The 27,634-nt window shown below is 39.4% G+C and overlaps 1 protein-coding gene across 2 annotated transcripts in view; it reads left to right on the top strand.

Annotated features, from left to right (window-relative positions):
• dachc (dachshund c) overlaps nt 1-27,634 on the top strand; it is a 67,712-nt gene that overhangs the window by 22,503 nt on the left and 17,575 nt on the right. Inside the window, exons 3-6 of one of the 2 annotated variants that reach the window (XM_084099440.1) lie at nt 2,865-2,987; nt 12,261-12,433; nt 13,037-13,205; nt 14,358-14,492. In XM_084099440.1, the coding sequence (XP_083955566.1) occupies nt 2,865-2,987; nt 12,261-12,433; nt 13,037-13,205; nt 14,358-14,492 (600 nt within the window). The remainder of the gene's footprint in view (nt 1-2,864; nt 2,988-12,260; nt 12,434-13,036; nt 13,206-14,357; nt 14,493-27,634) is intronic. The other variant, XM_084099441.1, reaches the window with a different exon arrangement.

Here is a 27,634-nt window from a genome sequence, read left to right on the forward strand (position 1 = left end):
ATGATAAAAACCTATTAGATTTAGCCTGGAGATATGTTCACCTCTGCCTCTGTGGTGTCAGCTCTCCTCTTGTTCATGAGAGTGTCGTTTAAAGCGTCACAAATTCTGTCCATTCTGCATGTGAAGCTAAATGAACAATTGCTGCCCGACTTCTAAGCTGCCCTTCTCTTTGAGTATGTGCGCGTACTCAGTCTGCTCATTACGACTTCTCAAAGAGTACCCCAGGAAGGGCCGCACATTTGTACTCGTTTAGAAAGAGCAGGTGATGGAGAGAGAAAGAAAATGCTCAACAGCACAGGCCTCTTTTATCTTCGGCAGAGGTCACACTATCAATGTCAGCCACAGAGATGGAAACTCAAAGGCCACTAGGGAGATAGAGAGAAAGAGAGAGAGAGAGAGGACAGTTTTTTCCCTCTTTGAGTGAATTGCAGACCGAGAGTGGGGAATGCTTTGATATCGTCCTCTTCACAGGCTGAATAGGGACCTTGGCTTTCATGCTCTGATCTTGACATTTAGTGAAAGCATTTGGAGAGCAACTGAGAGAGTGAGAAAAAAAACACCCCACTCCTAAAGCTCACTGCCAGAGCTTGCCTCATATTTGCACATAACTGTTGTGCATTGCAGCCAAATGCCAGCTAAGCCAAAGTTACATTTCGGAGCGGTTTGCCCAGACTAGAGCGCTGATTTTAAAAGGATGGATTTTAAACGTGTCAGAACTGAATGGATACTTTTACAAAGTCAGTGTTTCAGCTAGAAAGTGTAGCTTCCAAATTGTGTTCATACAACAGCGTAGTGCACCAACAACGTACAATACTGTTTGTATGAATAAGTCAAGCCAACGGTGTTGCAACGTTATTTAATAAATGAATCAGGCTATGGGGGAGCACTTTATTTTACAGTCCTGTTCCGCATGTGCATACTTATTATAGCAATTACTATAACTGGGTAATAATTTGATACTAACCCTGAACCTAACCTCAACCCATGTAGTTACTTTATATTACTAGTACTTTCTTTGGGTAAGTACACTGTAAGTACACGTACTGTAAAATAAAGTGTAACCGAGCTAAGACACGTGTTAATTAACCAAAAACAGCACATTTGGGTTGTGCTCAAACCACAAAACTAGAGGTAGCATTTCTGATACCAAACAGTGATCTAGATCTTTAAAAAAAAAATGTAGACGGCACAACTTATATCTCTGTCAATTAATGGATCCTCCAAAATTGAATTTTTTTTTTTTTTTTTTTGGTCTGGTCTCCAGTTTCACAAGTCCAAGGATGAGGAAGAAGGTACAAATAATGACAGTTTTTATTAAACATAAACCAACTACTCGAAACAATACCGGACCGGCTACGTTTACATTAATCCGGATACATTTGAAAACGGCGTTTTCGTTTAAAAACGCTCTCCGTCCACACTAGCGTTTTTAGGCGTTTTCCGACGTTTCAGTGGATGAGAAACTTTTGGAAAACGCCTGAAACCACTAATTACACCTTGCTGCGCATGCGTAAAACCTCAAAAAAGCTCACAGATGGAAAAATACAGACGGAAAAATAAATAATAAAGTTATCGCGCAATTCTTCTGACTGGATCATTTTATTTAGCAAAATATCTCACCATTCACTGATCGTCCAGGTCGCACTCAGTCAACATATGTTTGGTCTAAAACGCGACTGTTCTCATGTAGGACAGCAAATGTGTGTACATTTTCGGTCATCTTTGCAGGACTGTGATATGAAGAGTAGGCTATGCAAAGTAACATATTTTAGCAACAGTGTGAAAGTGAATAGCACATAACTGGCACAATACCATTATAAACATGAATATCTATTAGGCTTGTTCGACTTCATGCAGCTCTGCGCAGACCGATCGGCGGCCGACTTAGAAAGTTTGTCCGACTTGAGACAGCGCCGATGCCACGTGACTGTGACGTATGCCATCAAAGTAAACGAACGGCAAACAAAAATGTATTAGTGTGGACAGGTGAGGAACTTTAAAACACATGGTGATTAACAAAATAATTAACAGCTGTGATGATTAAATGAACAGGTAACTGCTTATGGCGGGAAAAAAGGAGAACACAAGAAAGTATGCAAACAGGTGATTAAACAGACTGATAGAAAACGAAACCAAAACTAAGCATAACTGTGGGGGGCTATATTGAAGTGATCTCAATCTAAAAAAAAAAGTTTGACTTACTGAGATCTTTTTAAAGCTAGTGGAAGAGGGAAGAGATGAGTAGCAGTCTGAGTTGCATAAAAGCAGCTCTCTGTGCAATGAAGGGAAGCTAATCTTCTCATTTTAATTGAATTATAACATGTGTGCACTGGGGGCAAAGTTACACACACACATACACACACAGTTAACAAGGGGTATTGGAGACTTGTGACAATGGGCAGGTGCCAGGCAGCTTGAATTATCAGCGCATGACAGGGGAAGCAGATCTCCACTTGAACAGATCCAGGACCTGCTGCCCAAAGCTGGTGTCTGATGTTAGTTAGACAGAGATACGTAGTTTGACTGACTGTAGAACAGTGATGTGGGTGTGATTGTAGCTTTGGGATGACGCTGTTGGTAATAATAGACCTGTTGTTATCATCTAATGTTACAGTGCCAGTGTATTCTTCTGTTAAATTCAATTATAGGATGTGAAATATTCATAATTGCTTTCACAAATGCATTTGAATGAAGCACGTTTATGGAAAAGCAGTGAAGTGAATCTGTTAACAATTATTCATATTCACATATTCTCACAAGATTTAGGGAACTGAAGCGATATAATTTTTTTTTTTGGAAAAGGCTAAGAAAACGGAATGATTATGAATTAACACTCTTTTTCTTTCTCATTAATACTCTGACAGGCCTAACAGCTGCCACACTTGCTGAAGCCATGAAGAAGAAGATCAAATTGGAGGTGATGAATAGTTACCATGGCAATAATCACAGGGCAGATTCTGAGAATGGTGACATCACCTCCAGCATGGGTAAGTGTCAGTTCCCTTCTTAATGAGATGCTCACATGTCAAGCCATTCCAAATGTTCAGACCCTACAAAGTCTGGCCCAGTACTAAATGCGGAAAAAAATGATTTGTATCAGTTTTATTATTCAATCTTAAAGTAACACTGTCTGAAATTTTGTATTGCTAGTGCTTATGTTGTTGCCTACTTAGGTTGAATTGCTTGTTGTATTCCTCATTTGTAAGTCGCTTTAGATAAATGTGTCTGCTAAATGAACACAAGTGTAAATCAGGGTTGGAAATTAACTGGGGCTTGGGGAAAAAATGCCACCAAAATGAAGTTAAATGCCACCATGACTCCAATATGCAGGTCCACCACTACTCTACTGTCCAGGCCCGTGAACGGGGAGAAGATCTGGATCATGGCCTGGATAGTGGAGCAGTGGCGGACCTGGACTATGAAGCAATGGCAGGCCAGGTCTGTGGAGTAGTGGAGGGCCAAGCTCCTCATCCGCTTTTATTTATAGAAATAAAACCAAAACTAGACACGATACCTTGATCTCAAGTTTAAGCTACTCGCTCAATGATCCAATCGCAAAGGTTAACAACCCACTCGAAGGAAAGATTATCAGACCACAGCTTCAGCAGGCTTGGAATATAGCACAAATGGATTAGTTCTATGCTACATTTATGTTTCTTCCCATTTTCTTTTTTTCAAGCTTGAAATCTCCACTCCCCTGCTCATTGAAGTAAATGGAAAAGAATGACCAGTACATTATTAATAATTTTCTCGTTTTGTGTTTCACAGAAGAAAATACAGGTTTGGAATGTCATGTGGCTGAGAAAGTGATGATAAGTATTAGAGGTCTGTGTGAATTTAGTCTGTGTGTTAAGTATAACGGCCCTAATATACTTGTGGCAAACTTTTTCAGCAAAGTTCATTTACCAGCACAAATGGGGTTTTTTTTTCAAAAAGTTGCAATTTCAAACTTTCAAAAAGATTTTGTTCGAAATAATGGCTCATTAGTCGTTCACTGATTTTGCTAAGTATATCGGAGCACTTTTCATGCAACATTTGTTATTTCATATAGTTTAAAGGAGATAATTTATGTGTAATTTCTGCACCAGAACAGCAAACTGTCTCAGTAATGATTGTTTTCAGGCCGGTTTTCCAAACACTCCCCTTTCTGTCATTGGTTGGACCAACAAGTAGTCCCGTCCCAAACTCATTGTCATTGGTTGAGCCAGTGGCGCTATGTTGGGCAACTCAAACATACAGATCTACGTGAAAGAAGCTCAGGACCACAGTATTTACATTTTTAAAACCAACTTAGTAGAACACAATGCTTACAAATAGCTAGATCTGCACATTAAACTTGGATTGGAAGTATTTAAAAGTATTTAAAAAAATATATATATAATAATAATAATATATATATATATATATATATACAGAAGCTTTAATAAAATAGAGTACTTGCCATTATTCTATGATGCAGTGCTTATTTTTCAGAAACTGTGCATTGTAAGCAGATTTAAGCAAGAAAATACCATGAAAATGAGGTTGTGACCTTTCTGTGGGGAAAAAAAGTGAAAACAGAGGCCAGGATGTCACAGCGAGAGGGATAAGTGTGAATAAGATTAGCCAGGTTTTACCCACAGATGCTAATAAGGAAGGGCTTTTTTTATCTTCAGCAATTTAGAGTGAGAATAACCTTGAGTGTGGACTCTTGGTGTGGAATATTAATATAGCTGAAGAGAGCTGAGTGGTGCAGAACCACTCTCTCTTTTCAACTCTCTTTCCTTTAACATTCTAACCATCTTCGAAAGTTCTGTCTCTTTCCATCCACCAGGTTTCATGGCCTGTAATTGTAATACTGACACAAAGACAGCCTTATCTGGGGAACATATCTGAAAATATCAGTTTCTCATGTTTTGAACCTGAACCCTCATCCACTGATCATATAATTATTTACATTTGACAAACACAATCTGTTCCCAGAATAGTTCTCTCAGTCTGAGAAATGTGATACATTTAAACCCTGAGGATTGACGAGATCTGAAGGGATGTGTGGCATGTATGAGTCTGGCCAGACAGATACGGCAGTGTTAGAGCGGAACTCCAGTGGCACTGATCCAGTTGGTGATTGGGGCACTGTTTTTAGCAGCTCCCCCTCTGCCCTGATTACCAGGATATGAGCTCATCTCTGGTTAAATAGAGGTTCTTATAACAGCTGTGCCCCCGAGCAGGAAGTGGAGGGCTCTGGATATAGTCACACCGTCCTGTCAAGGAGGAATTTGGAGAGGATGTGTCTTGTTGACATTAAACTGGTGAAAGATAACATGCAGCTAGTTAGACGTGTACACAATCATAACCTCACATCACATAAACAGCTTCAGATTTTAATTTTACAGGTTTCACATTGGAGCTGTGAGTGTAAATGTTCACGTACAAGTACGAAAATTTATTGTACAAGTTCTCAAAATCACATCTACGTGCTCTCGAGTTTTGCTACACTTTTACCTTCATAATACACTACCAAAATTATTTAAAAGCAAAGATGTCCTTAAAGACAACACTGAAATGTATAATATATTTAAAATACCAATATTTATTCATATTCATTTTATTAATGGTAATTTATTAACATTACCATAAAAACTCAAGATGACTGTCTTCATAACTTGAGTATTTGGTCTCTTGAGTTTTGATTTTAGTTATTTTTTCACTTTCATTAGCCAATAATTCAACATGCAAAACACATAATGATCATATAATTTGATGCATTCTTGGCCATATTTTTGTTTTATTTTTGAAGAAGAAGAAAAACAAGGAAATGTCACGCAACCTGTCTTTAGCATCTGCCTAATTTGGCCACCTTCTACAATGTGACAGCTGATTGGGCACATGGCCTTTGACATTATCAAGAAAGTGTCCAGTTATGTACTGTCCTTAACCTTAAGAGAAGAGAAGAGAAGAGAAGAGAAGAGAAGAGAAGAGAAGAGAAGAGAAGAGAAGAGAAGAGAAGAGAAGAGAAGAGAAGAGAAGAGAAGAGAAGAGAAGAGGTTGAAAAGAGAACGAGTATGTCATGGTCTCCAGGGCTGCAATTCCACAAGCACATCCACATGTCCATTACAGCCTGTCTCTCCTTCTCATGGGATAGAGCTGACAGATAAGCCGAACTTCCCAAAAAATTGTAATAGAAAAGAAATGGGATTCCTGCAGAGCATAATCAGGAAAAAATTGGATGATAAAAGAAGAGCAGTTAATGAAGTGGAACATTTTCTCATTTTTCCTTTTAATTCCTATAACATAATTTTAGAATCAGCATAGAAATGAAATATGAATAAAGAAAATTCTCAAAGGAGTCACTGAACAAAAGATGACATCACTGGAGTAGTGTGAACTTTCCTCTAAAACTCTCCACTGATATGAAGTCATTTTTATGTTGAGCCAAAATGGATGACACTAGAAAAAGATGACTGGTCGAACTGAGACAACCAGAAGTCAGAGGAAGTCCGTAACAAATGTAGCATTGTATCTATAATTACAGCAGTATTATAGAAAATAACCAAAAGCGATCAAATGATTGCATGAAGTGCATAATGAACTTAAACTCTGATGTGCTCTATGAGATCAGGACCAAAGCCATGCCCCATTTCCAACTGAGCTGTAGGGATAAAAGAATGGTGCACTTTACAGGCCCATAGGTTCATGTGTCACAAAAATGTTTTATCCATTACTGCAAAATGCATGATGTAGTATTTACCATAGTCTTGACTCAAGAGTGATCGGGGATGTATTTTCACCTCTAATAAAACTTGTTTTAGGGCACTTGGGGATGAGATTAGGGTTGCTTTTCAAATCAAGCTGTCATATGGAATATAGTGACCTTTTGAAAAAAGGAGTACAGCATGAGACAAACACAGTGTGAGAAGACTCTGCTACTCTGAGTGAGCACTTTTTATAATTAGAGCCATAGACATTGGTGTGGGAGCAAAAGAGAGAGCCTTTTCATAGAGTTTGTTGAGTTGAATTGAGTTGTTTGGGCCACCTTGAAGAAAGAAAACATTTGAAAGGTTTGCTAAAGTACAGAATGTATGGTCCTGCACAAATTTAAAGGTGTGTGTAATTTCTGTACAGAATCAGAGCTAGTGAGTCCTGCTACACACTTAGGCCATTGGTTGAGCTTATGTTGTTAGGTTCGTGACCAAGAGATCACTGCTTGACTTGACATGGCCCTGTTAGCCCCTGCTGGCAGATGGGTCAATAACATAATGGTCTTTTTCTGTTTCTGTTATATCATATACTTCATATTTCTTTTTCTTCTTTTTTTTGGCAATATTCCCACACATACAATGTGTGTGTGTGTGTGTGTGTGTGTGTGTGTGTGTGTGTGCGTGCGTGCGTGCGTGTGTGTGTGTGTGTGTAAAAGTATTTACTGTCACTTTGAATCAATGTAATGCATCCTTGCTGAATAAAAGTATTAATCTGTTTTAAAAAAAGGAAAAGAAAAAGTCATTGTCCATATTAACATTGACATGTCTACATAATATGTATGCTTTAGCAGTGTTTTTTTTTTCTTTTTTTTTTCTTTTTTAATTTTAATAGTCTGTGTGTATTTGTTTTGGTGCACATGTGTCGTTAGGTTTTTTCACAGACTCTAGGTGTGTATGTTTTGGATTACATGCAGCAGATGCCCAATGCTCATTGTAAACACAAGTAATCACAAGCAGCTGGTCAGAACGACTGCTTCTCTGAATCTCTGTGTGGCTGTGGGTGGCAAAAGTGTGTGTGTGTGTGTGTGTGTGTGTGTGTGGGTGTGTGTGTGTGAGTTTGTTTTCATGACAACTGAGGACATTTTTATGATAACACACCTGCAAATGAGGACACTCGGGAAAATACGTGATTTATGAGGACATTTTGGGGGTCCTCATTTTTCAAATGGCTTTAAAAACATACTAAGCAGTGTTTTTTTTTAAATGTAAAAATGCAGAATGTTTCCTGTGATGGGTAGGTTTAGGGATAGGGGCAGTGTAGGGGGATAGAATGTACAGTTTGTACAGTATAAAAACCATTACGCCTATGGAATGTCCTCACAAATCACATAAACATGGCTGTGTGTGTGTGTGTGTGTGTGTGCGTGTGCGTGTGCGTGTGTGCGTGTGTGTGTGTGTGTGAGTGATGTTCTCTAGAGCACTGGAAGCTACGGAAGATGGAAGTGTTGGAGAATGTATAGTTCAACAAACTGCCAGTTTTGTTCCAAGCAAATCTAATAATTCTTTATTAAGAATTAATTTTGAGCTCAGATTTATTTTTGTCTCAGCAATAGAAAAAAAAGATCATCTCTGTTTTTGCAGCCAAATAATAAAATCCTCCTAGATTTTTTCATCTGCGCATCAAAATATCTGCACCTTCATTAACTTTTCCCGAGACAGGCCCCAAAACCCTTCAAGGGCCTCACCATTGCTTGTTTTGTGATTATTTCCATAAGGGAAGTAACTCAACAGTAAGCACATGGAGGCATCATTAATTTCATCTTAAGGAGAAACGAGACTTCCGGTTTTCCATAATCCCCTCCCCCAACCCCTGCTGACGGGAATGTGGAAATTACTCCACGGTGTCTAACCACTACAAAGACCAGAGCTAAACGCACAGACTAAACACCTAGACCACAGCTGCTTACTGGCAGCCGCACCTTCGTCTGGGAAATATAAAGCTTGCCTATCGCTACTGTTGTATATCCGACTGTCAGGCTAGAACACGTTTAATGCCTTTATTGGGGAAAGAGAGAAAACAAATAGTCTTATCTTAGATTAATAATTCATTGGAGATGTTGTAGTGTGTGAGAAAAAGAAGTGTGCACTGGGATTGATGCTATCAGGCCAACAAATGCTTCTCAGAAGTTGGCGTCTCTTCCTCTCACACACACCTGCCGGTGGTCTCTGTCTCAGGGGAGGTTGGCCTGAGGAAAAGGGAACTGCTGTGTTACCTGCAGGGGGTTACAGAACATGCCATGAGCAGAAACATTTATGACTGACATTAAAGTAGCAATAAAGAGGAAGGGGGTTCCAGTAGCACTGGGAAAATCGGAAGCATCGTTTCTGTGTAGTTCATTTAACTTTTAAAAGTTGTTTTTATTAGTATTTTGCATAAGCAAAAGCACAAAAAAATATTTAAACAATAGTTGCTGTTTCGGAAAAGGAGAGGATTGTAAAGTAATTGTACTGGAATATAAAAATGCCTTAGCATAATTTGCCACTTTCTAAGTAAAGTGTACAAAATAAGGCCAAAACCTTTTACATTTTAAAAATAATTGTTTTCTTTGTTAAAAAATATATGACCAAAAGAGGGTTGCAAATTCATCCTGAATTACTATGAATTCAAAAGGGGTTATCTAGTACCAATATGTTAGTTCATAGTTATTAATAAACGTATATTTGCCATAAATAAAGAAAAAGTTTGATAATGTTTCTTTAACTTGGGTCAATGAGCTAAATGTTTAAGACTGATAAATTCAGTTCAAAACATAATTAAGATAAAAAATAAGAAAATTGAGATTATTATGTTTGTGCCATAATGCCAACCCAAAATGTTTTATGGGTGTCACAATTAGGAATGTAAAATTTGTATTTGTATTGGGCGAAAATCATACAGTAACAGGGTTGCATGCAAAGTGTGGGATGCAGTTAAATATTAAGTTTTTGCTATTTTTTTTTTATATTTAAAAGATACTCTTACTACAAGTTCAAAATGATGACATTGTTACACGATTCTGGACAAGACCAGACTCAGACTCATGTCTGCCTCAAGTCTGAGACCAAGACCATATTTTCTGTTACTAGCCGAGACCAGCTAAATTGAGTCCAAATCCAGGCAGAGTCCAAATGCTCCTGAAAATTGGGTCTTGACTTGAGACGGACTCCAAGTCCAAGACTTGAGTTCAATACTCACTTCTGATGTAGGACAGGCCAGAATTACTAATCATTTAATTCCCTGCTTTTCATGTAAGGTTGATTGTATAGTTTATTTAACACACTGTTTCTGTTCGGTCTCACAACCCATAAAAAAGCATGGTATTTTAAGTACCAAGTCAAAAGTAACAAGGCACCAGGGTGTACTATATTCATGGACTGTGCCATTATCATAAACATGTAAAGCCATTGTTTAAGCAGATTCCTTATTCAGCTCAAACAATATCATGTGATAATCAGCATGTAAAAATCTTCACACTTCATTCTAGCAGCAGGCTACATTGTATATATTTTGTTGCTGTTTCTCATTTGAATCCTTTCCAGGTGTTGTGTTGTTTTGTTGCTCTCCATGACAATTTTACGCAACAGTTTTGTGCCCAAATTTGTACCAAGATCCCTGTTGTGTTTGGATTTATCCAGCAGAGTACTTGGCTCCTTCCCAGCCCTGTCATTAGACTTCTTTTGTTTCCTTTCCTCAGCGTTCAGCTTGTTTTGTTTCTCCTTTTTTATTAAACGCTAAATATTTATACAATTTGCAGCTTCCTGTCAAAATCACTGACACTCCCACAATAGCTCGGGCTCAAGCGCACAATGGCAACTGCTGCGGGGGGATATTTTAAAATGGCGCGTCTCCAATTTCTTTTAGCCCTGGGATCTTTTGTTTTAGGTAAATAAAGATGGAAAGCTCTTCGTGAGTGATATCGGCCACCATGTGTTTCAGAAACGGGCCTCAGTGGCACTGTGGTGTTAGCAGACGCTAGCGGATCGCATTGTTATTCTTTTTGCAACAGAAGCTGAGACGTCGGCCCCTTGAGATACGCATGAAGGGTGACGGATGTTGATGCATTTGGCTGAGTTCCAGTCTCATTCAAAAGTGTCTTTTTGGATGGGGAGGGGGTTTAGTGTTTCCTTGCCACTTTGGCCCTTTCCCGAATGTGCTTAGAAGGCCAGATATTGCTCCTATCAGCATTTTCTAGCATAATATGGCAGTTTAAATTCCACTTGAAAAGGCGAATGTGCGGATGGCACTGTCGTTTTATCTTTAAGAATATTAGTGATGGCCTACTGAGAAAAACGGAGCAGCTTGCATGTTCTTGGCATGTGCTTGCGCTTGGCTCAGATCCCCCCTTCCATCCATACATCAATCCCTTCAACACTCAATTGCTTTCTTTGATCACCCTTTCACTTACTTTCTGTCGCCCGATCGATGTGACTGATCTGCGTGTCATCTGTTTTTTTATCCGTCCTGTTCCCTCTCTCTCCGTTTCTGACTAAAAATGTCATGACGACAGGGAGGGGGACTCGGGTGGAACTTTCATTTGTAAGTCTCTGTGGCTGAGAGGCGACCTCTGACCCCCTGGAGCTGCCTGGTATTTGGCTGAAAAGCAGAGGGTCTTGAAAACTATCACCTCCAAAGGGCTCATCATCTCCTGGCCTTCCTTTTCATCATCTCCCGGCCACGGCTCCGCTACTACCGCGGGTATCAACCCAAGTGAATCCATTACCACGAGGCCAACACAGTTCAGGAGCGTCTCTTAAGGCGACTGATGGGAAATGAAAAAGTCTTTGAGAGAAACTGCCGAAATGTCCTCTCTCTCTCTCTCTTTCATCCTTAACTTTCAAAGTGGCGGTGGAGTACAGGCGGCCGTAGAGTGGCTGACTGTAACCTTATGCCCTGACCTGTTCAGTTGCGAGAGGATCCATTTCCTTTTTCTGCTGTTATTCCTCTCTGGAGAATATCTGCTCACATTCCTATAAAGCATAACACTGTTAGAGTGCTGCGAGGGATTGGATCAGCACACTAAAACAAGCAAAACACCGGTCACACAGCAGGCGTATGTGCTGAAGTCTTGCTGTCACGTAGCTTGTCGTGCTACAGATAGAGTGTGTGGTCTAATTTATCATGGGGTTGTTATGTATGAAGACGTTTGCAGCAGTCTGAGAAGCAGCTAATTGGTTTGAGGTGCAGACTCCAGCAGCTCTAGTTATACTTGCAGACATGCTGTGCCATAATGGCATGTCTTTAAAAAGAGCTCAAACAAAGCAGAAACTGATTTCATAACGTCAAGCATCATAATTTGAAACTATTTACATCTTTTCCCATTCAATGTGATGAGTGTTTCTTAATATTCTCAAATTGTTAGTACAGCATGTTATTTTAATGAGCTTGCTTTTTTGAATGCAGTGCTTTTTTAAGTTTTAATGCATTGCAATAGAGCGTTTATGCAGAAATATGTACTGCTTTGGGTGATTAATGAGCATTTATTGTTATGTTTCTTTCCAGATAGAATGATTTTGTGTGTGTTTCAATGCTTTTCTGTACAGGTTTGGAACTGCCATTCATGATGATGCCACATCCCTTGATTCCAGTCAGTCTGCCTCCTGCCTCGGTCACCATGGCGATGAACCAGATGAACCATCTCAACACTATTGCCAATATGGCAGCTGCTGCTCAGGTCAAGTGTGTCCCGTCCAGAATGATGACGTCAGTTATAAAGGTACAAGGACACAAATTATACATATGGTTCCTAAGATGATTTAAAGGGATAGTTCGCCCAAAAATGAAAACTACTCATGCTCATGTCATTCCAAACCCATACGATTTTTGTTTATCTTCGATAGACAAATGAAGGATATTTTTCATGAAAGCTGAGAGATTCTGTCCCTTCATTGTTGCTTTATATGATGAACAAATGTATTTGATTCACAAATATACACATACAATATATAGAGCACATCAAATATGATAAACAACACCTAAACCATACGTGCTTGACGACTAACCTCACTGGTTCTTGCGGAAATTCAAACGTGCTTGCACGAAACACAAGAACAAACCATGCGAATGAATTTTTTCTATGGAACAGTTTTTTCAAATATTTTTTGTACAACAACTGTGTCGTGAAGTTGTATAAACTACTTTTGTGGCCGTTCTGGAGCTCATATGTAAAAATGATATGAAAAAGATCAATGTGAAGCTCTCCTAAAAATTATTATTATTATTATTTTTTTAGCCCTTAGACTGTAACTTTTAATGTCACAACTGAGAAAATTCTTCTGCAATGATTTAGCATTTATTATGGTTTTATAAAATATTACAGATTATGGGGACTAATGTGTGTGTTCACGATCAGGAGCGAGTTCCAGACAGCCCGTCACCCGTCCCCTCTTTGGACGATGGCCGCAGGTCAGTTAGCCACTTATCCTCCAGACAGAGCAGCAGCGTCTCCAGCTCTCCTGCCCACACAGAGAGCTCTTCTGACCGGCCACGTACGTCTGCCCCACCACATAAAAGTCATTTCTTTTCTTTTGTTGTTTTATTCCTCAGTGTCTTTTTCTAAAGTCTGCATTGCATATAAACTCAAGATTTTAGTTGTCATCGGTGTCATGTTTGCTGTAATATTACGTATACTTTTACGTTTTTATTTCTCTCTGTATTCTGTCGTATGGCTAAAACCAAACATACTAATTTAGCACCACTGAGTTTGGTCCCTGAGCACTTAGCACTATGCTCTTACCATAATGTGAAACTGCACATATAACCTTACAAATGTGCTTTTAGAATTAAGAATAAGGTGATATCACAGAATCTACTAAAAGCAACGCCATCAGAGCTGTTCATGTGCATTGCTTTAACCGGAACTAAAACTATGCAATTACAGATAATGCTCTCTACTTTTTTCAGTCTATCATCAGACGCATTAAAAATCTTACCCAAGATATCAGATATCAGTGATATGATATAATTTGGGACAGAATATGTGTTTTAAATCCTATTTTTGAAAAAAACTGAGGTTCAACTCTTGTAATCATTTTTACGCTTTTGAAATTGCTTCTATACTATTATTTAGTTGCCTTCTTGTTACGAGTTTTTAAAGCTTGTTCAGGACAAGATATACTTAATGTTCACATCTTGGATATAAGTGAACCTTTCATTATTGAATTAAAACATCATATACACTATATTTGGGGTTGGTAAGATATTTTAATGTTTTTGAAAGAAGTTGTATGCTGATGCTGACTAAGGCTGCATTTATTTGACCAAATATACAGTGAAAACTGTTTAATATATTTTAGAAAAAGAAGTTATTCCTGTGATGTCAATCATTACTCCAGTCTTCAGTGTCACATAATCCTTCAGAAATCCTTCAGATATGCTGATTTGGTGCTCAGGAAACATTTCTTATTATACATTTTGGAAAAAAGTTTAATATTTTGAACATTGAAATGTCTTAACTGTCACTGTTGATCAATGTAATGTGACCTTGCTGAATAAAAGTATTAATTTCTTTCTTTAAAAAAATGAACTAAATTGTATATTTTATACCTACTGTATAAGAACATTGGGCTTTAAGGATCAGTCTTTGTATTTATGTCCTTTGTTTGTAAAAATCTGTTTATATGCCCCTCCTTTCCCTTTAGATTTACATCAGAATGGTTTTTCTCTTGGCCATGCCTTGTTAGGCCTGTCTCCAAGTGCACCACCAGGACCAAAAGAGGGGGATCTGGCAACCCATGACACAGGCCATGAAACAAAGAGGCCTTCTACAGAAAAAGGTTAGATGCTAATAGTGTATTCTGTGTTGAATAGCATTTGCAAGGGAAAGCCATTCTACAAGATACTGTATCTAAAATACACTTAAATTAAATAATATCAAGACGTAACACTTAGCCTACGTAGTTTCCATGTTTTCAAACATTATCTTTTGCCATTATATATAAAAAAACATAGTTAATGTGGCATGTATAAGCTCTTTATTTTAAAAATAAATGATTCATCCATATTTATGCATTAGGAAATAATAACTTAGGTGCATTATGCCTAATACTGGTGAACAACTTAGATTATCACATTGTTTAATCAGTAAAAAAAAGTGCTTATCTCAGATGCAAAAACAAATTCATTACTGTGCAGTTCAACAAGGTCAAAAAGTTTAGCAATGACTGCACTTTTACCATTCTTCTAATGCTATAAAAAACACGTTTTGAATTACATAAAAAAAAGGTCATGGAAAACGCAAGCATTTTTCCTAAACATTTGAAATATTTTTCCTTCAGCTTAGCAGATCATTTATCAGCAATGGTTTAGATTGACTGCAGGAAATGATTGCTGATCCCGCTGATGTGTCACTTAATACTCAGCATATTTCCTTTCTGTTCATACATGAGTCTTGATGTGCGTATTCTGAGAAATCAATGAATACTCTCATTTACAATTCTGTGAAAATTATCCGTAGAGGTAGAAATGACACGATAGTGGGGCTGAATTAGTTAGCGATTTGCAGACCGTGAAGTAATGAGCAAGACCCCCCCCCCCTCGCCTCCTTTCTACCAACTCCCTTACCCTGGCCCTCCTGGAGGTGTAATTTTCCTAATAACCTCCCAGAACCCTTGTTTGGTTTCTGCGTTTGAAGGCTTTCATTAGGCTAATGAGGACTTTGCAAGGACGAGTAGTCAGCACAATTTCCTCATTGTGCCGAGGAGAAAAAGACAGTGCACCCGAAATCGGAAAAGGGGGCTTTAGTGTGACTGAATACAGCCTGTCGGGATCTGATGAAATCGTGGAGTTCACACAGGTGTTAAAACCTCAAATTTCAAAGGATTTTTACCACTGATACCACTACATCAAACATGGTGACATTGATGATGACTAGAGAGGATTATATACACTACCGTTCAAAACTTTGGGGTCAATACGATTTTTTTGTTGTTGGTGTGTGTGTGTGTGTGTGTGTGTGTGTGTGTGTGACATAAATTAATACTTTTATTCAGCAAGAATGCATTGATCAAAAGTGATAGTAAAGACTATAGAGATAGGACTATTCAATTTAAAATAAATGCTTTTTTTTTAACATTCTATTCACCAAAGAATATTATGGTTTCTACAAAAATATTAAAGGGTTAGTTCACCCAAAAATTTAATTTCTGTCATTAATTACTCATGTCGTTCCAAACCCGTAAGACCTTCGTTCATCTTTGGAACACAAATGAAGATATTTTTAAAGAAATTCGAGAGCTTTCTGTCCCCCCTATAGACAGGAACGTCATTACCAGAAAGGTAGTGAAGATAAAATAGTCCATGTCACTACAGTGGTTCAACCTTAATGTTATGAAGTGACGAGAATACTTTTTGTGCGCTAAAACAAAAATAATGACTTTATTCAACAATTTCTTCTCTTCTGTGTGAGTTCTGACGTATTCTCGTCGCTTCATAACATTAAGGTTGAACCACTGGAGTCACATGGACTATTTTAATGATGTCTTTACTACCTTTCTGGGCCTTGAAATTGGTTATGATGTTGCAGTCTATAGGGGGGTCAGAAAGCTCTCGGATTTCATTAAAAATATCTTCATTTGTGTTCCGGAGATGAACGAATGCCTTACAGGTTTGGAGCGACATGAGAGTGAGTAATCAATTACAGAAATGTAATTTTAGGGTGAACTAACCCTTTAAGCAGCACAAGCACCAAAACAGCATTTTAGAGTGATTGTGAAGGATCATGTGATACTGAGGCATCAAAAAGCAAATTGCATTTACATTTTTTAAAAGTAAATAATGGCTACATTTAAAATATATTTTCATCAAAAGACTATGACGAAAGCAAAAAACAGTGTAATCAACACTAACCATTTGAATTGCCATGCATGTCAATATGTCAATGACAGTTGTATGACTGGCACAGGACTTGACAAAAAATGAGTTTACTCTGAATTCACAGCTATTTTAGAATGTCTGTCAGTGCGGAAAGATGCTTTTTGGAACCAGATTGTGCAGTTATGGCATCAAGCATCAAGGTACAAGGGAGTTATGCTCACCATGTAGCCAAATCATGAACTCTTTACCATACCATTTTTTTGTCTGAAAGCATAATGATAATTTGGTATTGTTATTAAGAGAATGGACTGCATCAAAATGGTATCATGGCATCAAATACGAGCATGGAATTAATGCGATCTGTCACAAAAGAATGAAGTGTGTCATTTTAAGTTGGGTCAAATGCTTCTTGAAATGTACTTTTAACTGATATTCTTCATTTGTGTTTAAAAATAAATTTCACAGAAGGCTGCATAAATTTGAACAGTGAAGCTGACTTTCATTAAAAAAAAAAAAAAAAAACCTGTCCTTTAACTAGTTTTGATTTTGAAGTTAGCCAAATGGCACATTTCCAGTCCTGCTGAGCTCTTTTTATGCATGCTTATTTTTTAAAACTTCAAAAATGAATGGCTCTCCTTTGTAGAACTTCATTCTAGACTCCCAGTCACTGTCAGGACACCTTTACCAGTCACTAGACTGAAGGATAACTTCCACCTTCATGTTCCTGAAATTAATCTTTAGGGGCAGAGCTGAAAAGTGGGAAGATCAGAAGTTGTATCTCTTCTTTATGGCTTGTCAAAGACAGAAGAGTTCAAAGACGATTCCTTTATCCATCTCAGAGCTTTTCAACCTTCATTCACTCTCCGCTCGCTCTCTTATGCTGACTGTAGAGGACTTTTGCAGTGGACGTAGGGGTTCATTAGCCCAGGGAATCCACAACAAGAGGGGGAAAAAAGTGACCTTGGTTGAGGAGATGCATTTATGATCTAAGAGGCTGCCAGGATTTTTTATTATTTTTTTGCTGGAAAGCAAGTGCACAAACCATAATAATTCAATGGAGGATCAATCAGATTGGAAGGCACAGGGAGAGATGGAGAAGAGAAAAGAGAGTAGTGCTAACTCAGCACTGATTGTCCCTCCGGGGCACCGTAGTTCAGCGGCACGGACCAAGCTTCCTCCCGCTGAGTGCTCCAGCGGCCGACACTAATCACATTCCAGCAGACACCGTGCTTTTAGGAACCCTAGAGGAGAGGAGAGGGAGGGAGGAAGACTGGCAAAGAGAGGTAGATCGGCAGTGAGGGGAGCTGACAGTGAGCGAGAGCTCATGTCCGATTGTCCTCGTCCTCATGTCCAATGGAGACCGATTGTTTTTCCTCTTTGAAACACCTTGAATGTGACACAGGCATCTCTCTTTCTGCCAAGATGTGAAGATCAGATAGTGTGAGATTAAGATGCTTTGGTCAGCTAAGTGAATCCGCAGAGATAAGGGAGGGGTGAGTAAATCTAATCAGACCTTATCAGGCGCAGGGGAAGGTGAGATTTTGAGCACCTACTTGTTTAAATGGATCCTGAGTTATATATACTTTAAATACAGTATGGGCAAAGAGCTGTGCAGAGCTTTTTAATGCGTTTTTCAAAGCGAAGGTCATTCAAAAACAAAAAAAGAAGAGATGCTTTTTGGGGTTAAATTATGAAAATGGAGCATACAAAAAGAAATAGATACAGACAGAAGAATGGACCGAACGACGAGGTTGAGCTCATAAACTTCAATATGTCTGCTTAATATATCTGTGACATCATCTAAAGCGTGGCTGTGAATGACCTCACGACACCGGCTTAGTCGAATCAGACCCAAAAAATGTAATTGTTTCATGTTTAATGACATTAAAACGATTCAAGAAATTTAAGATATGTTAAATTAATCAAAAGTGACTTTTACAAAAAAAAAAAATATATATATATATATATATATATATATATATATATATATATATTTCAAATAAATTATTCTATTAATTCTAATACTTTCTATTCAACAAAAAAATCCTGGAAAAAAAAAATCATAGTTTTTACAAAAATATTAAGCAGCACAACATTGATTGGCTGTATAAAATTAGCTTTCCCATTACAGGAATACATTTCTTTGCGAAATATAAATAGAAAATAGTCTTTATAAATTTCAATCATATTTCACGATATTTCTTATTTTTACTGCATTTTTTATTAAATAAATGCAGCCTTGGTGAGCATAACAGACTTCTTTCAGACCCCAAATTTTAATCCATTGAACCTTTTGAATCTATACCATAGCTTTGTATAAGGAACAGATGAACATTTCATTTGTTATTCAGTCAAAATTGGGACCCCGATTTGCAACTCATAACCTGTTTGGAGAAAAAAAAAAAAAATTAATTGTTATTGACTCTCACATCCAGGGGTGCGTTTCCCGAAAGCATCGTTGGCCAACTATGGTCGCAAGTTCCGTCGTTACCAATAGAGTTCAATGGACATTGCGATGAACTTGCGACCATAGTTGGCCAACGATGCTTTCGGGAAACGCACCCCAGGCCAATAGTCAGTTCACATGGTCATGCTATAGAATGGTGCAGTGAATAATTAAAGGGACTATCCCTCTGGAGAAACCTGCAGTTAAGTGCTTTGGTCAAGGGAACAATGGCGATTGCACGTGTCTTGCCCTTTGGTGGGATCATACCAGCAACCTTTCAACCTGAGCATTAACACTTACAACACACCACAACAAATTTATTAAACAAACCCGTTTAGCATTACAGTGTAGAATATCCAGCTGACTATGTTGTCAATCTGTAGTGAGGCAGCCCTAGTGATTTTAAGTTTTTCTTTTGATGCAGTCTTGCTGATTATAAGACAATTGTTACAGTAGTACAATCATTTTGAACTTCCATGCCCTACCTTACAGTATATAATTGTAATGCCAACGCCATATGGCAGGTCAGTATTATGCTAATAGATCAGCTGTGTTAGAACAGAAAGTCACCTTTCTCTGGCTTCCCTGCTGACATTTTTTATTAGCATACACAGATTACCACTACAGAACTATGGATACCTGCATAAACCCCATGCTTTAATACAGCCCTACAAAACGAACAGAGCCCATCTGGTCTCACTGTGCAAATGTATTAAAACAGCTTTGATATGTACAATAGTGCCCTAGGCTGAAGAAATAGTCTAATAGTTTTACTGGAGAAAACCTGCATAGCTGTAGATATGAAAATGTAAAAATCTTGACAGGCTTATATATACAGTATAATACATTGGTAACTATCGTTGCACTAAAAAACAAATATTACCTTAAAATGGCATCTTAAGTAACTGGTTTTATTCAAGTAAAAAATATTATTTAACATCACTGAATCAACCTAAATACATTAATTTATACCAACAAAACTCATTTTTAATGGATTAAATCAAGTAAAAATAGCTCTTTAATGTAACAGTTGCAGGTTACAGTGTGTGAACTGTACAGCCAGTTTACAGTAAAATACGGGTAATGCCACAGTTTTAATTTTACCACTATTCTTTTTTCCATAATATTTAGGGTTAAATACTCTATAAATGTTCTTTATTTAAAGCAATGATGTGCAGATGTAGTGAAAATACGCAAGGTTGGCTGTTTGCACAGTGTAAATAGCCAACTATTAATACAGCAAAGTTCATGTAAATGATGTAGTACAGTAATTTTCCACCAAATTAAGATAAAAATCTAAAATTATAATATTAAATGGTGTGTTATTCATAAAGATTAGACTAAGGCACATTAAAGATTAGGATCATATTGGTAAAGTGGCAGAGATGAGAGGAGGAGTAAGATGAAATTGTCTGATCGAGACACTGGTGTTTCTGTTAGTTCTGGATAGCAGGAGGCCTAATACATTAGCAAACTCTTTGAAGTGAGTGACAATGACAAGATCAAGGCTTCGGCCCTGATCAAAAACAACATTTATTGGTGCTCTGGATCTTAAAGCCTCTTCCTGTGCTTTAAGTGCTCTCAGGTTTTTCTTCATTCTAAGCCTTCTCATGACATGGGATTGTTAGGTAAGGACCCATTGAGGAGTTTTACAGTATTGTCACAAGGGATACATACAAAAGTTTGTATACTAAATACATAATAATACATCATATGATAGTCCTTTATATCTCAGCAGTCCTAGGATCTGCCTTATGAATGCCATAATACAGCTGTGACTAAAACCTGAGAGCAGATGTAGAACCGTTAGAATGCGGGAGTATCTGCTGTGGCACAAGTTAACTGAGATTTACTTCCCCTTAGACCAAAAAACTGAACCAGAACAGTGTGTTGTGTCTTACTGAAACTAAGTAGATTTAACTGAAAAGACATTGCTTTTTCTCAGCAAATGTTTGGGCTGACATTTGCAGTGCATTATAAACAAAGTAGCGCTGATGTGTACTGACCTTGAGTCATTATGACACTAGCATTTTGTTCTCAAGACTCATGGCTTTAACACTGAGCACTGGATATGAAGATGTGGGCTATTTCACAGTGTGATTTCTGCAAAAGAAGAAAGCATGGCTAGAATATGGAGGACTCTTTGTAAAGATGTTTGAAAGAATATTAGTTCCCAAATATTGCTGCGGTCAGGTCCATATTGTGCTTCTTTTTTTTTTTCATAAATCATTACTATTGGTCATCCTTCATGTCTGTCAGTGGGTTTTGCAAATATCTAACCAATGAAAAGTATTAAAAATCAAGTGGAGCTCACTGCAGAGCCAAATGATGTCCAGCTCCCCCTCTCTGGATGTAATGGGTGGAACTTGACCTAGACCTTGACCTACTGGGTGGAGTTCTGTTTAGCGATAGTGTTATGGTAGGGATAGGGTGTGATTGGACCGTCTAGCTCCACCCATTACATCTAGCAAGGGGGAGCTGGATGTCAAGCTCCGCTCATTGGATCTGCAGTGAGCAGCCTCTATTAAAAAGAGCTTGTGACTAAACCTTGTTTAGCCCACATAGCTACAGTAAACTTTATAACCTGTTAGTTGATGAAATTGTAATACGATGCACTTACTGCCTGCACTAATGACGGACAAAACATATATATCTAACATTCTCTGGTCAAAGACCTTGTAACTCCATTTGAGCTTGATTTTGGTAAAATGTTAATAATATAATCACACATGCAAGTGTCTGACTATACATAAAGCCACAATATCAACTTTGACAACACTGTTTAATTATTTAAAAATGCAGTGTTTTTTCCATTTCATTTTTGGAGATACAAGGATTCCGCCTGACAGCGGCGATATCAGAAACAATGTAGGAGGAGGAGAAGGTCCCCTTGTAGAAATATGAATGGGAGAAATCATAACACAGCTTGATATGGCAGTTTAATGACCGTCTCAACTTACAGTTAAAAGACATTTCTTTGAACATTTTTTAACCTATAAAGAAAAAACAGTTTATTAGCATGCTTTTAGCTGAAGAACTAAAATTTATAGTCACTGTTGTCAGATTTTATTGAACACTTATTTAATAATAAATATACTAAGACATTACACATTGAATAAATAGCCTATAGCAATTGTTAGCAAAAAAGGCTCTGAAAGGCAATTACTACTGTTTAAAACTTTGTGGGCGGTGAGATTTTTTTGATTCAATGTGTTTTGAAAAAGTCTTTATGCTCATCAAGGCTGCATTTATTTGATAAAAAATGAAATATAAACATGAAGGGACATGGTGATGCAAAAAATATTAAATGGAAGGAAACGTCTCAGGTTACGTATGTAACCATGGTTCCCTGAGAGGGAACGAGACGCTGCGTCAAGCGCTGCGGGAACGCCCTGCGTGATTGCGTCGTGAAGCACATGTGTAATCAGTCCAATGGAAAGACGAGACGTCATAGGCGGGTGACATCATCGACCAGGAAACTATAAAGCACCCCTGGAAACAGACCGTGACAGCTTCTGAAAAGCCGAAGCAAGTCGATCCCAGGGATGCAGGGAGTATGGCAAGGTGACGCAGCGTCTCGTTCCCTCTCAGGGAACCATGGTTACATACGTAACCTGAGACGTTCCCTTTCAAGGGAACTCGTGCTGCGTCAAGTGCTGCGGGAACCCTATACCCACGACGCCATATGACAAATGCCTGTTCTGTATGAAGACCATGCGCACACTAGGAACAAGCACCCTAGACCCTGGAGTGGAGCCTAGGTCCAAGTCATAAGATCTAACAAATGTATGCGGTGAGGACCAGCCTGCCGCATTACAGATGTCAGAGTGAAACTCCTGATAATAAAGCCTTAAAGGCAGCCATACTCCTGGTAGAATGGGCCGGGACAGCCAAAGGTGAAGGCTGTCCAGCCGCTTAATAAGCAAGTGAGATAGCCTCAACTACTCACTTGCTCACTATCTGTTTAGATGCAGGGCAACCTAACTTAGGTAACCCGAAGCAGACAAATAATAGTTTTTTTATATATATATATATATATATACATATAATATACAGGGCAGCTTTGTGGACATAAGCATCGAAAGCCCAAAAAGGGGCATAACAGATTAAGTTTTTCCTGATCTGAGTTGGAGGACAGAAGGCCTGCAGCACAAATGACCCGCAAATTTAGTAGGGACCTAGGAATACAACCCGGCAAGGGGTGAAGAAAGACTATCACCATACCAGGTGCAAATCCAAGTATGTGCAGGCCTCAGCCTCACGTACCACGGAGAAGACGAAATAAGGATCTCTCCTCAGAGATAACCCAGCAAAGAAACATTCATTGCAGAAATCAAGTACTGTACCATAGGGCAGATAGCAAGATTCAGAAGGCGTTCTCCGCACCAGGCAGAGAACAGTTTCCATTCCAATGCATATTCAGTCTTCTAGTGGAGGGAGCTCTAGACTGGAGTATGGTCTCCACGACCTCAGTCGAGAGACCTGAACCTATGAGCTGGGCCCCCTCAGAGGCCAAGCCCACAGTATCCATAACTCCGGATGAGAGTAACTCCCAGGTAACGCCTCAATCACACCTAATACGTTGCATCTAGTTCAAGCAAAGCTGGATGCGTCAGGGAGAACCACATAGGGCAATACGTTGTATAAAACGATGTGAAAGGTAGACTTGAGTCTTGACCGAATTTCTCCCAAAGGAGCTCCACCACCTCGGGGTGAAGTCTCCATTCCCCGGGCCTCAGCCCCTGCCTCAACAAGATATCTGCTCTGATATACGAGACCATCAGTGTGTTGTCCGGAGGACAAGCACATGGTGGCCTCTCAGGTCTGGCAGGAAGTATTTGAGAGCTTGAAATACCACCATCATTTCCAGCCGATTTATGTACCAAGAACGTTGATGGTCCTGCCAAAGACCTTTTACCAAGCGACCACTCATGACCGCCCCCCATCCTGTGAGGGCGGCATCCGTCGAAAGCATTACGCGTCGACAAGAAGCCCCCAGCACTGGGCCCTGGGCGAGGAACCAAGGTTTCTTCCACATGACCAAGGCACGAAGGCATCGCCGCGTGACCTTGATCGTGTGAAATGGATTTCTCCTCAGAGAAACCCCTTGGTCCTGAGCCACCACTGCAGAGGTCTCATATACAGAAGACCAAAAGTGATTACGTTGGACGCAGCTGCCATGAGCCCCAACAGTCTTTGAAACTGTTTCACAGTGAGTGACTGGCCTAGTTTTATCCCCTTTACGGCTGTGAGAATCGCAGAAATACGTGCAGGCGACAGACGTGCTTGTATTAATGTCGAATCCCATAAAACACCCAGAAAAGTGGTCCTCTGAGCTGGGAGGAGCACACTTTTCTTGGCGTTGAGCCACAACCCCAACCTCTGTGAGACAGAACGACATCTAGATGGTGTTACGAACCCTTTTGTTAAAAGTGGCTACGTAAGGGTTTCACAACATAAAGAAGGACACGTGAAACACGAGTGCGCGTTAACATTTATTATACTCACAAAACATGTAAAAACTCACGGAACACGTATCACAAACAAAGAAACATAACAAACTTCAAATAATAAGAAGGTAACAACTATTAATAAGACGAACAGCAAAGTAATTCAACTAAATAAAAAGGAAAAAAAAGGAAAGCTTGTTTGCTGGTTCTCCTCTCTCCTGCCATGCTCCGCTTCAGCGTCCTTATAGTGAATCAGAAACGACTCCAACGAGACGCAGGTGTATAATGATACACAGGTGCGGACCTAATAACAAACTCAGACACAGAAAAAAACAGAGTCATGACGTCATCACAAGGAGAGGAAAACACAAACCGTAACACTCCCCCACTTAAAGAAAGAACCAGTCTTCTTTTTTAGACAGGTTCTGGATGAAGCGGACAATAAAAGCAACCAAGAACATAGTTACAATAATACAACTTATACACCTACATATAAAATTAAATTATACTTTTACCTAGCCCCGAGAAAGGGCATCTGCCACGATGTTATCAGTTCCTTTCTTGTGGTGAATCTCAAGATTATAACATTGAGCCATTAGCGCCCAGCGCATCAAACGTTGGTTATGATTGTACATTTTATTTAAAAAAACCAACGGATTATGGTCCGTGTAGACGATGACGGGAGTAGAGCTGTATCCAACGTACACGTCAAAGTGCTGCACAGCAAGCAACATAGCTAGAGTCTCTTTTTCGATAGTAGAATAATTCAACTGGTGACGGTTGAATTTAGCTGAGAAATAAGATACTGGATGGGATATTCCATCAGCACCACTCTGAAGTAGGACAGCTCCAACTCCGGTCGCGCTGGCGTCTACCTCAAGCTTGAACGGACGAGCCAGGTCAGGGGCAGACAACACCGGAGCACTGCAAAGAAGAGACTTTGCACACAGAAAGGCACTTTGACATTCATCAGTCCAATTAAAAACAACTTTAGAGCTGCACATCTTCGTTAAGGGAGCGACCACAGTCGAGAAATTTTTACAAAAACACCTGTAATAGCCAGCCATGCCTAAAAATCGTCGCAACTCTCTCCTCGTAGTGGGCACAGGGTATGCAAGAATAGCGGTCACTTTTGCGTCGACCGGACGTACTTGACCGTTTCCGACCTGTTTCCCCAAGTATGTAACGGAGGCTTTCGCAAAATCGCATTTAGTCAAATTTAAAGTTAAAGAGGCGGCTGTTAATCGGCTAAAAACATCGTGCAAAGTAGAGATGTGCTCAGTCCACGTAGAAGAATAAATAACAACATCATCAAGATAAATATTACAGTTTGGAACATCACTCAACACTGTAGACATTAACCTTTGAAAGGTAGCAGGCGCGTTCCGAAGACCGAACGCCATACGCGTATATTGAAAGAAAGAATCGGGAGTCACAAATGCGGAGATCTCAGAAGCACGTTCAGTCAATGGCACCTGCCAATAGCCTTTTAAAAGATCTAATTTCGTAATGTACCGAGCAGTACCAAGGTTGTCAATACAATCCTCTATTCGAGGCAACGGAAATGCATCCGGCACAGTAACAGAATTCACCTTGCGAAAATCGGTACAGAAACGGAATGAACCGTCCGCTTTAGGTACTAAAATGCACGGTGAACTCCACGGGCTATTACTCTCTTTGGCGAAACCATTTGTAACCAGATAGTTCACTTCACATTTCATGATCTCCCGTTTACCTACTGGAGAACGATACGCATGCTGTTTTATGGGAAGTGCGTTACCCACCTCAATATCATGTTGGATGACAGAGGTACCAGACGGAACATCACTAAACAAGTTAGGATAATCTTCTATTAAGTCAATCACATCCTGACACTGGTCGCTAGATAAATAAGACAAATGAGATGGTAAAACTCTTAAAATCTCTGAATTCTTTAGAGGACCACCACTGAACATCTCCGTTGACATTTTCAACCCATCATGTACATCTTCAGCACCCATGGTACTGGACAGCAAAGATACTCGTTCCACATTTGACACCGGCTGTACCTCACTCTGGGACACGTCAGTCCGCTCATCAGTCTTCTCAGTTCGTGCTACATATTGTTTCAGCATATTTACATGACACAAACGTGTCTTCCGTCGTCGTTCTGGGGTATGGACTATATAATCAGTGTCACTCAGCTTGCTCTTAATTACATAAGGACCTGCAAATCGCGCAGCTAAAGCAGAACCAGGCAAAGGAAGCAACACTAGTACTTTTTCTCCAGGCGTAAAATTACGCACAACCGCGATCTTGTCAAAATGACACTTCATTTTCTTCTGTGAACGAGAAAGAGCTTCTTTCGCGACAGCGCAAGCATTTCGCAATCGTTCACGGGTACGAGAAACGAAATCAAGCACATTATGTTTCTCAGTCACACCAGTAGAGAAAAATTCATCTTTCAGTACTTTTAAAGGACCCCGTACATTATGTCCAAAGACCAATTCCGACGGACTAAAACCAAGTGACTCTTGTCGCGCTTCACGCAGTGCAAATAAAACCAAAGGGACTCCCTCATCCCACTCATTCCCTGCCTCCAGGCAATATTTTCGCAAACCGGACTTCAGCGTCTGGTGCCACCTCTCAAGTGCCCCCTGCGATTCAGGATGGTAGGCACTGGATGTGACATGCGCCACGCTCAAGCCTTTCAACACATTTCGGAATATCTTTGACAAGAAATTACTTCCTTGGTCTGTTTGAACAGTTCTCGGCAATCCGAATGTGGTGAAAAATTTTATTAGAGCTTTAGTGACGCTTTTGGCAGTTATATTCCGTAACGGAATTGCTTCTGGAAACCGTGTGACAGCGCACATAATTGTTAAAATATACTGAGAACCGGATTTAGTTCGCGGCAGCGGGCCGACGCAATCTACCAAGACGCGTTCAAACGGTTCACCTACAGCCGGAATAGGTCGAAGTGGAGCAGGTGGCACAATCTGATTGGGCTTTCCTACTACTTGACATACATGACACGACTTACAATATCGAGACACCTCAGCCTTCAACCCAGGCCAAAAGAAATGCTGGAGCACCCGATGGTAAGTTTTATTTATTCCAAGGTGCCCAGACCAAGGATGATCATGTGCCAAGCTCAAAATATGCTGTCGAAATTTCGAGGGTACCACAATCTGATGGACCACGTTCCAATCATCCGCATTTTCATCAT

Source organism: Abramis brama (assembly GCF_963993115.1).
Source record: "Abramis brama genome assembly, chromosome: 2".
NCBI classification, from domain to species: domain Eukaryota; kingdom Metazoa; phylum Chordata; class Actinopteri; order Cypriniformes; family Leuciscidae; genus Abramis; species Abramis brama.